This window comes from Esox lucius, chromosome 20, assembly GCF_011004845.1.
Source record: "Esox lucius isolate fEsoLuc1 chromosome 20, fEsoLuc1.pri, whole genome shotgun sequence".
NCBI lineage: Eukaryota > Metazoa > Chordata > Actinopteri > Esociformes > Esocidae > Esox > Esox lucius.
Genome location: NC_047588.1, coordinates 1,809,812 through 1,825,252, shown reverse-complemented (window position 1 = coordinate 1,825,252; position 15,441 = coordinate 1,809,812). Strand labels below are relative to the sequence as shown.

The 15,441-nt window shown below is 41.1% G+C and overlaps 1 protein-coding gene across 2 annotated transcripts; it reads right to left on the bottom strand.

Moving 5' to 3' along the window:
* Positions 1 to 3,955: 3,955 nt before the first annotated feature.
* Positions 3,956 to 14,238, bottom strand: vegfaa (vascular endothelial growth factor Aa). 2 transcript variants are annotated; one of them, XM_010865200.3, is made up of 7 exons: positions 13,553 to 14,238; positions 12,449 to 12,491; positions 10,474 to 10,670; positions 9,854 to 9,930; positions 9,700 to 9,732; positions 6,258 to 6,389; positions 3,956 to 5,157 (listed from the first exon to the last, which is right to left on the bottom strand). In XM_010865200.3, exons 1-7 carry the CDS (start codon positions 13,619 to 13,621, stop codon positions 5,136 to 5,138), a joined length of 573 nt encoding a protein of 190 aa, XP_010863502.1. In that variant the 5' UTR covers positions 13,622 to 14,238; the 3' UTR covers positions 3,956 to 5,135. The 2 variants fall into 2 exon arrangements, with proteins under 2 accessions (XP_010863502.1, XP_010863504.1); XM_010865202.3 differs by having other exon boundaries at positions 13,934 to 14,098.
* Between the last annotated feature and the right edge of the window lie 1,203 nt (positions 14,239 to 15,441).

Genomic DNA, 15,441 nt, shown 5'->3' with positions numbered 1-15,441 from the left:
GGTAACACTTGAAAACCATTGCTACAAGTGACGTTGTACAATCCTCATTGACATCAAAAATACAAACGCTATGAGCTTTATTTTGCGGGTGTCTCTGTTGTTATTTGAGAGTGAGAAGACATTTGTGTGCAGACTGAAACAAACAACCCTGCAATACTAAACCCCAGCAATTTCCCAACCAGTGAATTTCCACTTAAATAATTACTTAGGCAAATCAGGGGCCAAGTTACACCACACAGACGGGAGGGAATGGAAAATCCAGTCTGTCACTTTTTTCACACATGCACTCATTCTCTGGGAGGTGTGTGTGACCTCAAGGCTGGTGACCATCACCCACAGAGTGAGACATAAGATTGGTAAAAGGTGAATGTGCAAGACTGTTCTATTAAACATGATAACCACCAGGGCAACTATATATCTATGACATCTATGACATCAATTATTGTATAATCTCTTCTCCATTTCTCCAAGTCACTCTCAACAAGCTATTTCTCTCATACAGAAACACACTCACAGGCATTCAAACAGACGCATTCTTCAAAAGTCCTTACTACATTAATTAACACTAATAAAAGAAACCTGCTGTTGTTAAGTGGTTGGAGGGATCATTCTGGATTTACTTTTATCATGCATTAACAGTGGTACAATTTCAGTCCAGATCATGCCCTTGAATGTGTAAACCCAAGAATGCACTCACACACACACGCACATAAATGTTGGAGGAAGAGGTTTCATGCTAGCTACAGTGGCTTATAGTTGCTAAGGCAGAAGTTTAAAGTCCAGCACAACACAAGAGCCCTTTAAGTTAACACAGGGTCAAAGTTGGCCCGATTTGTCAAATTCCTCTCTAAACCCAGATCAAATAATTTGCAACATTCTTTTGAGCACATAGACACACAACAGTCCTGGTTTGAATATGAAGATTGTGTATTTATGACAGATAGAATTGTTTCAGCCTTTTTTCAATGGCATTAATCAAAGAAATCCAGTAAGGTGTTTCTGTCATTCTTAACTATGATCTAGGTCATACTTCTAGATCTAGATCATAGTTAACAGGTGGATAGGCCCCTTGAATTGGGAATAGGGACAGCAATTTTTGTTAAATAACGTAAATATTTTTTATTTAAAGTAGAATTATCACTTATTGACAACTGCTAAGGGATTTATAAGAATACATTTGATTGAGGTACTGGTTGATCAGTCATGGAAGCAGTCATGGACAGTATCATGCACTTACTCTCTTTTTAGTGCAATTAATTTTCACTGGAACATTTATTTGAAAGACAAAACCTACAAACAACAGATTTCCTGCACAGTATGTAGATTCTACAGAATACAGTAAAAGCTTCCTTTCCAGATTGCTAATTGTTCAAGTGGAAAAGACTGTGAAGCTGGGTTGGAAGACAGTTACCTGAAGCTGGTGGGATGACAATTCACTGTTTCCTTCTCATTTCATGATTACGCAATCTCAAAGTACCAGAATGAAATTTACTTTAAATCTGATAGTGAGCCCACGAAAACATCCTTCAGCTGAATTAGTCAAGAGGAAGAAGGAGAAGATAGAGCGAGAAGGATGAAGGAAAATGTACAATAAATGCTAGGCTAGTCTAAACAATAGGCTCCTTACCACCTCCTTCCCACTCTTTCCCTTTCTCTCTCTGGGGTTTACCACAGCAGACCACTGCTAATCTAGTGAAGTTGGAATGCATGAAATTACATAACCACATAGCCATTAGAGTCTATTGGACTGTAATTACAAGGGGTTCTCTTTGTATATCCCAACCCGCTCTGTCCAAAAGTTCCTTTGTGAACAATTTTGATGATTTGAAATATGGAACAAAATCTGGTCATGACAGTCATTACATTTCATTGGAAGTTATGGTGCATGTACTTTCTTTTATGCCTGGAATTTTGTTTTTACTTCCTGCAACTGTACCACTTATTTTTAACTTATAAAAATAACTGTACCACTTATTTTTATACTGCACCGGTTGCCTAGCTACCCATACTATGTGCCAAACATTATGCCATGCACAAACTTAGTTTGGCTTTTTCTTCTTGACATCGAACAACTTCCTGAGGAATTCTGAATCTCAAAACAACCAAACAATCTAATTGGTACCAGAAAACAATGGGTTCCACCATATTGATTCCAGAAACCGATGAGTTGACCCTTGAACACTCATATATTTGGCTTTGATACTTTGATAGTGTGAATTTGAGCAGATACAATCACTGATGATGTTGTCTTTTACAACACCCCTCTTTTTGAAGTCACCTAAACAACCTCAGTGGAAGAAGTTTGAAATGATAGTCAGTGAAATCCTTCAGTTTGAGGTTGTGGTAGAGTTAATGACTATCGCCTGTCGGCATTCCTGATTTTTGTAGCCATTAGCTTCCCTATGATTTTGACATGCACGTTTTGAAGACATGGTCCTTTATCTGCTAAAGTGTTGACCAATGGACAGTTTAAGTTTTTTTCAAATGAACATGAGATGAGATGTTTGTATTTCTATTCCCTTTTGCCATAAAGAAGGTAACACTACAATTACAGTACACTTATATAATAGGTCTACAATACATTCAGACTACAGATAAACTAATATTGTATACATAAATCATCATGCCAAAAAAACTTTTTCTTTTAATAGGACACTATGAACATTTAATATTTAATTAAGTCAAAGCTATCTGCTACATGTTGGAAAACCATGGTAGGGTGTGAGTGGGTTAGGTACTGTAGTGCTGTTGTATCTCCTTTATTTCTTATCAGAATTTTTTATTTTGTGAAAGGTGCGTGTTACCGTAATTTTCCTATTCATAAAAAAGTTGCATAAATCTCAGAGTTATTATTGGTTAGAATCCTCTAGTCTAGGCGCTTGTTGGACTGACTGCTGGTTAACCCTTTAGCCAGGATGTCTTTCACCTGCTGGTCCAGCTGGTACAGTATTTAATGGCTATAAGCACAGGGCTTCAGATGGAATGGGCCAAACTTAAAGAGCGCTCCCACTTATTGAGTGCATAAGCCAGAAACTTTTGTTTGGTCTACAAAATGTTTAGAACCACTTCTAAATCCATTTTTGTTTGTTTAGTCTGTGAATTCCTTTGTTAGTTCCCCTAGTTTGAGCAACAACATTTTTGGTTGGATGGAAATGTAACAGTGCATTACACATTTTCAGATGCCTGTAACTAGCAGAATTATGATAACCTTAAAATGTTGCCTCTATCAAAAGAACTGGGCATTGAAAAGGAAATTCACTCATTTTTGCTTGTCTAGTATAAGACATGAGCACCAGCCTAGCTGACTGGTGTTAATGTACATTGAAGATGCTAGTTGCAGGATATAAGGCTCTTTGTTTATGCAAGCTAAGGTGGTGCATAAAGCAGCAGCTTGCCAATCTACAGAGTTTGGGATTTTTTTATTTAATACAGAGCTTCCACCAATACCTAATGTTTCCCTGTCCATGTTGAAATACTGGTTGCCATGGCTGATCAACTGATAGAAGTTTCAGATGATCAAAATGTTATTTCAACAGTTGAAAAGATAGGCTTCCAAACAGATTTTTTAACATTTTTTATAAAAAACAATATATTTTTAAATAAATATGTTTTAATAGTTACACTAAAAACAAAAGATGTTAATATTGTAAAATGGACAACTTACAGCACCAATAAATATATTAATGTGAAAATAGACTAAAATGTGGCTGTACATAACAAATAAGCATTTCGGACACTTAAATACAAATAGAATGTTTCTTTTTCATCAGAGGGAAGAGAGCATTATCAAGATCACCACTGTTCAACAATGCTTCTGAATCCCCAGTAGGCAAAGTTCAGTTCTGTTACCCAACCATAGTCAAACGCAGCCTGAAGTGAGCAAAAGCGGTCCAGCCACAGTCTCAGTCTTAGTGTGGACTTCACCCAAGCTGACCAATGTTCTCATCTTTATGTGTTAACGGCCAAAACATGTCCTGCCACAACTGCCACATTGGCTGTCCATCTTGTCACATACATGTTTGTGGCAGGGTTTGAAAGTAACCCACAGTCAAGAATCTCTAGCCCAACAAAACATACCTAATTTTCAGGAATGTTGAAGTTCTCTTTCTGTTCCTTTTTTTCCCCACACACCAAAAAAAGCAGTCCACAGTTTTCCATGTTAAAACAGATCAGGTGACAACATTAACAGGAGAATAAGTAAAATCCATATCAACCATAACACTGCATATAAATATCAATTAAATACACAGAATACTGAAAATAACCTAGAATTATAAATTAGATTTACTGTACTAGAAAAAAGGGATATTACGTAAGTATAAACAGATCGTTATTTTTGACATCATATAAGACTCTTTATATGTGTACAGTTATCTCTTTGGGAAACCAAACACATGAATAAAGCAAATGCAGGTTACTGATTTTGATAGTGGTGATAGCAGATCAGGTTATGCATTAATTAGTCTCCATATATACCTATGTTTAATATCCCTTTTGAAGTTTTCTCACACCAAAACCTATCTGGTGTTAGTTGGTACAGTGGTGACAAAAATGTAATCCCAAACGGCAAGTGACATCACAGGGGGAAATAGTTCCGCATTCTCTGGACAACAGGAACAGTATGTTAACGCTCTCCAGGGTTTCTTCTAGTATGTCTATAGAGTTAGGTTCCCGTTATCTCTCTTGGAAAAGCTGTGGTCATAGTTTCGCTTCGTTTACAGATATATTTAAAAGACACCAATACCCACAGCAGACCAACATCCAGTGAAGTGTTACATAAAATTAAATGGATTCTGACAAAAATAGCAGTCCTTTTCATGTGCACGCCCAAACACACTGGCGTTGAAACACACCCCATTCACACACCCATTCCAAGGCGCATTCATTCATTTTCATAATGTCCTCTTTGTTATAGCAGCAATACACATTGTCATTGTCCTTTTAAAGTATGTTTATATATTATCTCAGAAATATACAACGGCGTTACAGCTCAGTCCCTCTCCATCGTTTACTTTCGCCAGGTCTTTCTTTGCGCTGTAATTTTCTGTCCAGACAGGGAATGCGTTCTCGGGTTTCAAAGTGCTGTGCCAAGAAAATGTTCCTTCATTTCAGTATCCCCTTCCCTGCTCCTCATTTCATCTCCTTGGTTTGTCACATCTGTGAATGACAGACAGCAGGTTAGAAGGCAGACAAACTATGAGCCTTCCAAAATGTTCCCCTTAAAATTTGGAAAATCTATTGCCAACCCTCCAGCTTCCCCCAGTGCTGAATGACCAATTAAAATACTGTCGCTGGTCACCCCACTTGTGTGTGGATCTCTAAATCCAGCACAATGTGTGTTTGTGTGTGTGGGGGGCCCCATAGGGTTTAAAAGGTCAGGAAGGGTCATGGAAGGTCACAAACACAGAGCCTTGCAGGAGCTGGACCAGAAGCAGCAGACAGTTTTAATCCCTGATTAGTAATTGCATTTCGGGCTACGCTTTATAGGAGTTATAAGTTGGACCATAAGCAGTATGGTTACATTCAACTAACTAGGAGCCTGTTTTATATTTCACATTTAGGGACCATGAGAACCACTTCCCCTGTTAAGTGTTAGTAAAATAATGTGTATAAGTTCCATCTTTAGTCTCGATTTGCACTGACTTGGTTATAAAAGACTGGTTTACTTGGCACAATCCAGAATGTTAAAAACAATGGACGATAAAATCCCCCTCCTACACAGGTGGTTATACATATATTTGTAGTGATGGGAAAGCGACTGGGAAACTATTCTGGGGGATGATAAGTGGACTGTGTGGGTCAGAATTTGTTTACTAGAGACTGACCCAATATGGTCTTAAAAACAAATCCCAACCCCCTATGCAGACTTCTTGCCCAGAGCTAGAATTTGTTATACAGAACAGAGCATATTTGAAAGAAATCAAAGCAGAAAGGAACTTGGCTTTACTGTAATATTTCTACAGCACAAACAACACCAAAGTCAAAGTTCTTACATCAAGGATGATGTTAGGAAGAATATCAGGGTGTTACACATGACAACTTTAACACACTTAAAAGCAAGCATTGGCCCATGTTCCTTATACAAACATACAGACAAACACACCATAAACACATTATATTCGCGAGAAGCATGCGTTTCTCAGAGGGGGAGGGAAAGTCATGCAAATTATGGCAGTAATGAGGCGGATGGATGTGTGGGTGGGTGAATAGAGTATAGGTCAAGGCAGGTTGTTTATCGTAATATTTCGTAAACAAACCTGCAAGTTCTTTCGTTTAACTCAAGTTGTCTGGACTTGCAGTCTAATTGTGTGAATTTGCAGGAACATTTACAGGTGCGAGGGTCCTGCACAAACAAGCGCTTTCTTCTCTCTGAGCAAGGCTCACAGTGGCTGCAAGGGAAGCAAAAAGGGAGAGACAGAAAGAGGTCTAAGCTATAAAGCGTATCCAGCAGGAAAAAAAGGGGACGACACAGACACTCATGCACTGTCGCGAATACCCAAACCAGCTGTCCCGAAAACCCAAAACCTGCCACCTCCCCCTGCCCTTAAGAAAACCAATCCCACGTCCTTCGACTCCAACCTTCAGCATTGACAAATTTCACCAGCCTAAGCCAACGCACAGACATTGAAACAATGTTGGCGCAATATTTGTTTGACAGTGCACCCGCTGCTGGATGGTGTGAAGTTGTTGGGTTTTTTTTAGGTTCTGGAGGGTTGTGATTGGATTAGGAAGACCATGGGTGACACAGCATGTGGATACTTTCTACAAACATGGGCCAGGTCGTGCTCAGACACATTCTCACACACTCTCATTCATCTGGATGGATGGCATAAAAAGCATGTTGTAAATGTCTCTGAAGCGACACTCAATGTAAACATTTGTACCAGATACGGTACACACACACCCCAACATCCAGACGCAGACTGCAAAAGTATGTTGCAGGTGCATGTATGGTAAGGTGAAGTTCAGAACAGAAACACATTTGTTTCAAGATCCTAACAATGAGCAGCTGTCTTTCAAGATTTGTCGCCACTCAAAACATATATTTTCCATTACATTTTCCTTAGCGACATGGTAAACAGAGACACACCGTTGGATGTTTTCATGCTATCAGGATCATGGTTTGACTGAGCAAGCGCAGGCTTGAGCGCAATGCACAGATCATGCAATACAGACCAAAGGCAGTCTACTTGTGCTAATTTCATTATCCTCGTTTGAAGTGCAAGTAGACGCCTATTTCTCATTGAGCCGAACATGTGGTGTGTCGGGATCACACTGGAAACAGAACGGCAAGAGATACAGGGCAGCGGCGCAAAGCACCAGGCAAGACAAAGCTACACTTCGTCTCACACCATTCCACTGAACCTATGAGGCTGTACTTCTACTGGCTCGTGCGAGACCAGATGGCATCTGCGTCACGTTACGAGACCTTCTTGTCTACAACAAAAACAAAAGTTTTCAACAAAAATAAAATCAGGAGCAAGGCAATCCAAAGCAGACTATCTGTGTACTGCCGAAGGCCACAATAACTTGATCCCAACACAAACTGAGCCAAGACGGTCCATATTAACAGAAACTTAACTCTTGACACTATGCAGGTATCAACTTAAGAAGAGTGAATCAGCCCATGTATAAGTTCTGAAATAGAAATGCGGCGGAAAACAGAGACCTAGCAGCACGTAGAGTCAACATGGCGCAAAGCCAGTCGCTATTAAATGTGGGAGGGTTGGGGTGCAGTAGACATCCATTATCATACTGACATTAGCTGACAGTTCTCTTTGACATCAGTGTTACGCGCCAGACAGAAGTCAAATCTAACGAAAAAGTGCCTGGCGCCAAACTGAAAGGTGCATCTTACAAGACAATAAACGTGTTCCTCCAAAAATCAAGCAAACAATCAGGAGACACACTGCCCACGTGCAGAGACGATGCAGCAGAGGCGCTAGGGCAGAGGGCTTGGTCACCATCCTGCCAGCGATTCTCCCTGTCTCTCTTTTGACCACTGGCTCTGGAAAATAGACAATCTGGTGAAAGAGAAAAGACATCCGACAGGAGACAGGGACAGTCATGGAGAGAATTAAATCGATAGCATTTATGCCACTGAGTAGACAATCCATCAATACGGGTATCTTCCTTATCTAGTCTCCTCATTAGAAAGTGGGATTGATTCATTTGCAAGTCCTGAGAGTTTCATCCTGTGTGTCCGTAGAGCATCATTTCCAGTATGCAATGTATGTGAATTCATGAGTCAGTTAAGGTCACTTTGTAAGAGAGTGGCACCTGGGATGCCATGGTCCAGGGTTTGACTCCCACAGAGGGCCAGCATGAAGAAAAAAATCTGAAAACAAATGCTGTCCTTACTGGAAGTTACTCTGAATAAGTCTGCTAAATGACATGTAAATGAATGTGAGAGGGTTTGCCAGAGTTCATGAATGGGCTTTTATTTCCTCATTACCGCACCCTGGCGGCGATGACATGCTGGCCTACGTGCTGGGTGACAGGCAGAGGTGTGTGTGAGCGAGTGTGAACGTGTGGTAAAGTGTAGGGACAGGGCTCGGCCCCAAGACAAACGGATTTGACTCAGCCTTCTCGGCTAGCCAACATGATCCCATCTCTCCTCCACTGATCCATGGAGCCTTAACCCTGCGAGGTGCAGCCTCGCACACACACGCACTTATCCAATTGAACAATCAGGGGACGTCCTCTTCTGACCTGCCGGTTGCAGCATATGTCGCTAAAGACATGCACATATGCTCACACATAGCCCCATGTCAAAAAATCTGTGTCTGTCAATTTCCACACCCTCCATGCTTTTAATAACCACATGCGACGTCTCCAATCTCATCTAAAGCTAAAAATAAATATGGGTTAACTGCATGACATCTAACGCTATGATTAGACTTCAGTAGGAGCCATAGGGCCCTAGGGTCAGGCCTGAGCAACTGGTGCTGAGCTGGAGGACCACAGTTCTAGGGCCAGAGGCGGGTGGTCCGGAGCTGGCTGACTGCCTCAGCCGAACCGTTACAGCCGCACCGTAAAGCGCTAAACAGGCTGCCATAAAAAAAACGCAAGAAGGTGAGCGGAAATAGCCCATGTGAAATAACGTCTCCCTTATCAGCACCAGTAAAGATAGAGGGAGTTATTTTCCGTAAGGTGTGCTGTAACTCCCACGAGGCTGGGAGGGCACATGGAGAGCTAGGCCTGTGAACCCCCCCCACGCCAACGTGAGAAGGGCTTTGTGTTTTTCAGTGTCATACCTACAGGTCCTGGCAATTCTTATCAGTAATTGGGGCCCTAGTACTTCCTATCGCCCCACTTTTAAATGACACAGTGAATTCTATCAATGAGAGCAGGATAGCTGCTGGCTTTTCATCATGTCAGGAAAGATCTTGCCGCTACCTGGATACTGTTAGCACAAACGCTACTCCACATCACTTGTACCGCAGCGTTCAACTGGCTCCTCCTTATCTACATGTGTTTTGGCCAATCAACAGGATGAATACATTAATACCAATGGGTTCGATAGGATTAGCCATCGCCCACTGTGTTGTGTCAATCTAAATATTCTGATATTTTTGGCCGGGTATACAAGCTGTTTGGCAATTTCAATATCACGGTGGAAGCCAAACTAAAATGGAGACATCCCCTCCCCTCATCCCACAAATAACAGAATAATACCAAAGCAGAACTGGTACTCACTATTCTTTCTTTGCAATAACCTCTGGTTTTGGTCTGAAATGGAAAATGGAGAATACAACTTCTTAGCTTCATATTTTTATTAACTAGTCAGCAAAGAAAAAACAAAAAAACAATGTGAACTGAAATCTTTACAGGCCAGAGAAAAGATTCTTACCTGCATTCACACTTTCGATGTTCTGTGAAACTTAACTGAAAAGTATGTTGCAACGATTTCATTTTCTTTCTTAACACCTGCAGGGAAAACCAAACATTAAATATTATGATATTGAAAAAACAGGGTTATGCTAACCTCCCAACCTAATTCCTGTCTTGGAACACAACTACCTCAGAAATTCTTAGTGAGCGCTAGCTTGACCGCAGACTGAGCACTGTGTAACCAGTCTGACTATGTGGGGGACACGGATCAGCAACGTAGCCCGCCATACATTGTATCAAATTTGTGTATTGCTACCCTATCCCATGCCAACAGTGAGTCTTAACTCCTGACAACAGCTAAGAGACTTCAACCACATAAACAGGGGCGTAAACGGGGCTTGCAGGGATAAACAAAATAGCTAACATGCCAGGCCTAGTTGCTTTAATTTCTCCACACGAAAGAGACACACATACAGAGAGGGGTTTGAGAAAGGGGTTTGACAGACAGAGAGAAAATTAAGATGAATGGGACACAGAGGGGGATTGAGATGTACGAGATGAGTTTTAGGACAGAAAAAATACTTCCTCAAACCTATCTCCTGTTAACAAGACCAGGCGAGAGTCCATGCCGAAGCTCACCGTCAAGGTAACGTTTTTTGTTTCTGTGGGGACACACTCGAGCGCCTCGTCATTGCAGCAGCCTGCGCAGCGCATTAGCACCACACACGACGGGATGTAGATGTGCTCGATATCATCTGGGTACTCCTGGAAGATGTCCACCAGCAGTTCCCGCGTCCGGCACATGCTCTTGTTATACACATCCATGAATGGGACCACTGCGGGAGGAAGCGCAGAGGGACAATGTTAATCCTGCTTCCAACTCATCATCACTAAGATAGGTTCAGGTAAAGATTGAACAAGGGGATTTTTCACCTCGCCAGCCATGGGCACCTACTGAGCCAGCCACGGGCAACTTTTCAGTTAGCCTTGCATTTTGATCATCTATCTGTCCCTTCCTGGCATGCCCCCCCCACTCCCCATTTCTGTCCTTTTATCCTAACTTGCCATCCATCCTCTTCTCCCTAGACACACACCCTCCCTGTGGTGGATACATTTGTGTGGCTTTATTGGTGTCAAAAAGAAGGTAGAGGCGTTTGTTTCATGAGTGGTGCCCGTTACAAAAGCCAGCTTAGCAGACAAACAAAGCCACAGATCTATGGCTTCCGATGCAACAAAGAGGATTGTGCTGATTAGGGTCTTCATTTCCCCAGTAAAACTGATGGGTACTATCAAATTTGCACACAGCTGTGTAACGCCCAAAACGCATTTGAACCCACGCACAGGGACGATGACAAAAAGACCACACTTGCTCTACAGCAACTCACACATACTCGCTATATTAATACACAACCCATCAGGTGCTGAAGCCCCTTAACCATGGCTGTCCCATTAATAATATCCCTGCCCTCCATCCTAGTGGCCCCGTCCACCTCTTGACCCCAGGGTCGCCAAAGCGGCGCCAGGGTTGAACTCCTGACACTTGACCCTCGGTAGCCCACCCCTGAGCAACGTGGCCTGACTGGTTGGTTCTGGCGTAACGCTACAACAACATCCTGCTTGCTTGCCGTATCCGACTCTGTTAGTCCAAACCAACCAGCATTGCTAGCCCCTGGGTGACCTGCCTAGCCAGACGCAGTGTCCGCTTTCTCTTCCAGCATCTACTCTCGGAGGAGACGCCCAGGCCCTGACCGAGGCAGACTGTGTGTGGGGGAGTCTGTCTGTCTCTCTGTAGACAGGAACATTTCCACCTACAGCCCAAGGTCACCAGCCCAAAGAGTCTCACTGCACAGTTCTTGCTCAGAGGATCCTTACGGTCTCTTGGTTCACAGCTTCAGCTTAGCACTCAGTAGAGTTTAGCTTAGTTCTAGTAACCAACATTTGTTTTAGTGTGTGTTTCAATGGAATGAGTATCAGAAGCAGCCTGCAGGTGTCAGAGGAAGGGAGTTGCTACCCTTGTTCTGGCAATAACAATTCAATTCCACTTTAATCCAATCTGAGAACTAGTCCCTGATGTATCGCATAGAGTAGCGCGTCCATGTCCACTATTAACTAACAGGGTTAACCTTGAAAACATCTAACACTAAAGTGAAATGCACTCTGTCACTGTCAATAAACAAACATGACCATGCATAAGGCCTTGGACCAAGGCTGACATGCTATGTCCAAAACAAATAAAACAATTTGACCATGCGAGGAGGAAGCAAAAAGCAGCATTTAATGTGAATTCACTAAGTTGCCTTGAATTTATTCAGTTACCTTGTCAGGATATATAGGCCAACCAGACTATTTGGGTGAGACACACTTTTACGGGAATTCCAAAGTCCCAAGAAAGGCCTTTAACCAAGGGATTGTTTAATGACTAAGGCTTCAATTTAGTTGTCTATCTCACTGACAGAGGAGCATAAGTCTAATAGCAATAACAAATAGAAATGTATCTGGGAACATTCAGATTCAACACATGCCCACTAGATGGCTGTAAAAATCCCCAAATCAGGGAAACTGAGAATAAACTTCAGCATTATTGCACTTGTAATAGTGTACATTCAGCACCTACCATCATTTATACTCTTCTCCCCGTCCTTGGGTATGGGGGAAGTCTGTAAAAGAACATTATAACCCGTTAGACAAAGCACAGCTTCTTATATTACAAGTTAATGTGTTATCATAGTTGTGTGGCCTAATTAGCTTAATGTAAAGATTTCCACAATGTGATTGCTAGTGCCATCACTTTGGTCAGATGTGCATCAATTTATGGAATTAGTCTATACAGCAAAACTTAGATGTGATGTCTTTCTTTTTTATGGTGTCTAGGCTACTTCACTGAAATATTTTCCCGCCCATAAGCAAGGTGCACCGTCAGAATGGCATCACTAAAACTTAAGTCACGTTACCACGAGACATAGACTGTTGCAATAGCTCTTCAATATTGCGTGAGAAAGATGCCGATTTTATTTACTTGAGATGTAGGTAACCTATCGTTAGGGTGTTCAAGTTGTAAACCTATATTATTGTTATTGAGAGATATTTTTCATGTTTCTTTGTTTAAAAATGTACACTGCTATTAGCCTTAGCCTATACATTACAAATACATGGTGGCACCCTACCCTCGTAGGCTATTCCGTTAAAGGCCGGGGACAACAGGTTTTTGCTATACTAGCGCGCGACAGACAGCTCGTTTTGACTGGAGTTTGGACTTTGATCTTCATTAAACTTAAATCTAAACAAATTATATAGAAGAATTTAACACAATAGGTTTTTATTTTCAACTTTCCATTGTTCAAAATTGAGTAGCCTGGTCTACTCAATTGTTGAAATGAATGTTGACATATTGTGCATCTAAGTGTAATAATAATGGGAAATCTTTACTTGTTGATGGCCTATGTTTAGAAGTTTCATAAGAAAACTCCAAATCTGAGTAAAACGTTAATATGACCAAATCATCAGTAACATAACTTTAATTACAGAAAATGTATACAAATATAATTGGTCCCCCAATAATAGTCTGAGGTAAACAGTGACATATGAGGTAAACGACAAGGGCAATCATTTATGAAAAACTATGTGCAGTGTTCCTAATTCATTAAACACATCCGATTTCTTTCCTGCTTAAACAGTGCACACCGAACGTATCTGACCCCCGTTTAATTTTAATGCTCACCTTTATTGCAGACAAATGAAGCTGAAGCAGCGCTGCAAAAAAGAAATGTACGAAACTGCCAATGTTCATGATTGTAATTCCAAAAGTGAGTGGGTATCGTTGTCTTAAAATAAGCTGTCGTTTGGAACAGACAATAGTAAAACAAAATAAAAAATCTTGAACTTGATTTTAAAGTCAAATCCACCCAAACAGGCCAGATGTGCCACCTGATAAGAATCCTTTAAAATGCTCAGAAGGGATATCAGAGAATAGCCCCGAAGAAAGGTAACATCCCAAAATGCGTCGGTCATCCGAAGACTCTTCACTGATTTTTATTCTATATTCACATTAGAATGAAACCCCCATAACGAACAGTACATTTTCGTACTATTAGTTGCTCACCGGGATTAAGACTTTCCCCAACTTCAGAATGAAACTCGGACCAGTTCTTGTTCCGTGTGAATGGCTGAGCGATTGGCTAACCACATTGATCAGGCAGTAATGTGTGAATTTTGCCGGTGATCCGTACGCAGTCCTTAAGAAGCGGTCTTCCCTTTCTTGATCTTGCTCTTAATAATTATTATTAATATTATGCCTTTGTTACTCACGGTTTACAAGTCCGTACTCTGAATATTGAGGTATTGTGCCCTGACCTCTCTCTTCGCTCGTGTACCGCGTATACTGTTCAATGAACGTGAGCTATTGAGTTAGACTATTCTGCACCTGCGTCTTGTGAGCAACATTAAAGAAACACTTCCGGGTCACGAAAATCTGGAATTTTTCAAAATAAAAGAGACCAACGAATTATTAAAAAACGGAGATAAATTGAGTTTATTAATTGTTTGAGAACATGTACCTCTCAAAACATTGACAACAATTCAAATATGATCATATTTAAGAGTAATTTCGATAAAAAGTGGGTGTTAGTGGGTATTAAAACACGTTCCAAGGGTAAAATTCAGACAATGCCAATGACAGAATATGGAATATATATTGCCTCATAACTAATAAACTATTGAATATTCCACAGAGAAAGCAGTGTAGGAAATGTCCAGGAGAATGTGTAGAGTAAGACAAACCTGTCTAATCATGGGGAACAGTGTGCTACATCTAGCAACACAATATTTCCACACCCTCTTTTTCCACAATGTAACTTAATGGATATGAAATACATATTGACTCATACAGAAAAAACTATTCTATACGCCGCAGTGAATGTATTGTAGGAAATGTCAAACAAGGTGGATAGAGTAATTATATGCAAAGAAATCAAGGGGCACTCTGTATTTGCAATTGTTGCTGGTGTTTTACTCCGCCCACCCCATTGGCCACAATGCAACTCAATGGATATGAAATACATATTGGCCTATAAAAAAAAACTGTTCTATACGCCGCGGTGAATGTGTTGTAGGAAATGTCAAGGAAGGTGGATAGAGTAATTATATGCAAAGAAATCAAGGGGCACTCTGTATTTGCAATTGTTGCTGGTGTTTTACTCCGCCCACCCCATTGGCCACAATGCAACTCAATGCATATGAAATACATATTGGCCTATAAAAAAAATACTATTCTACACGCCGCGGTGAATGTATTGTAGGAAATGTTCAGGAGACTCTATAGAATGATTATATGCAAAGAAATCAAGGGGCACTCTGTATTTGCAATTGTTGCTGGTGTTTTACTGACCCCACCCCATTGGCCACAATGCAACTCAATGCATATGAAATACATATTGGCCTATAAAAAAAACTGTTCTACACGCCGCGGTGAATGTATTGTAGGAAATGTCAAGGAAGGTGGATAGAGTAATTATATGCAAAGAAATCAAGGGGCACTCTGTATTTGCAATTGTTGCTGGTGTTTTACTCCGCCCACCCCATTGGCCACAATGCAACTCAATGCATATGAAA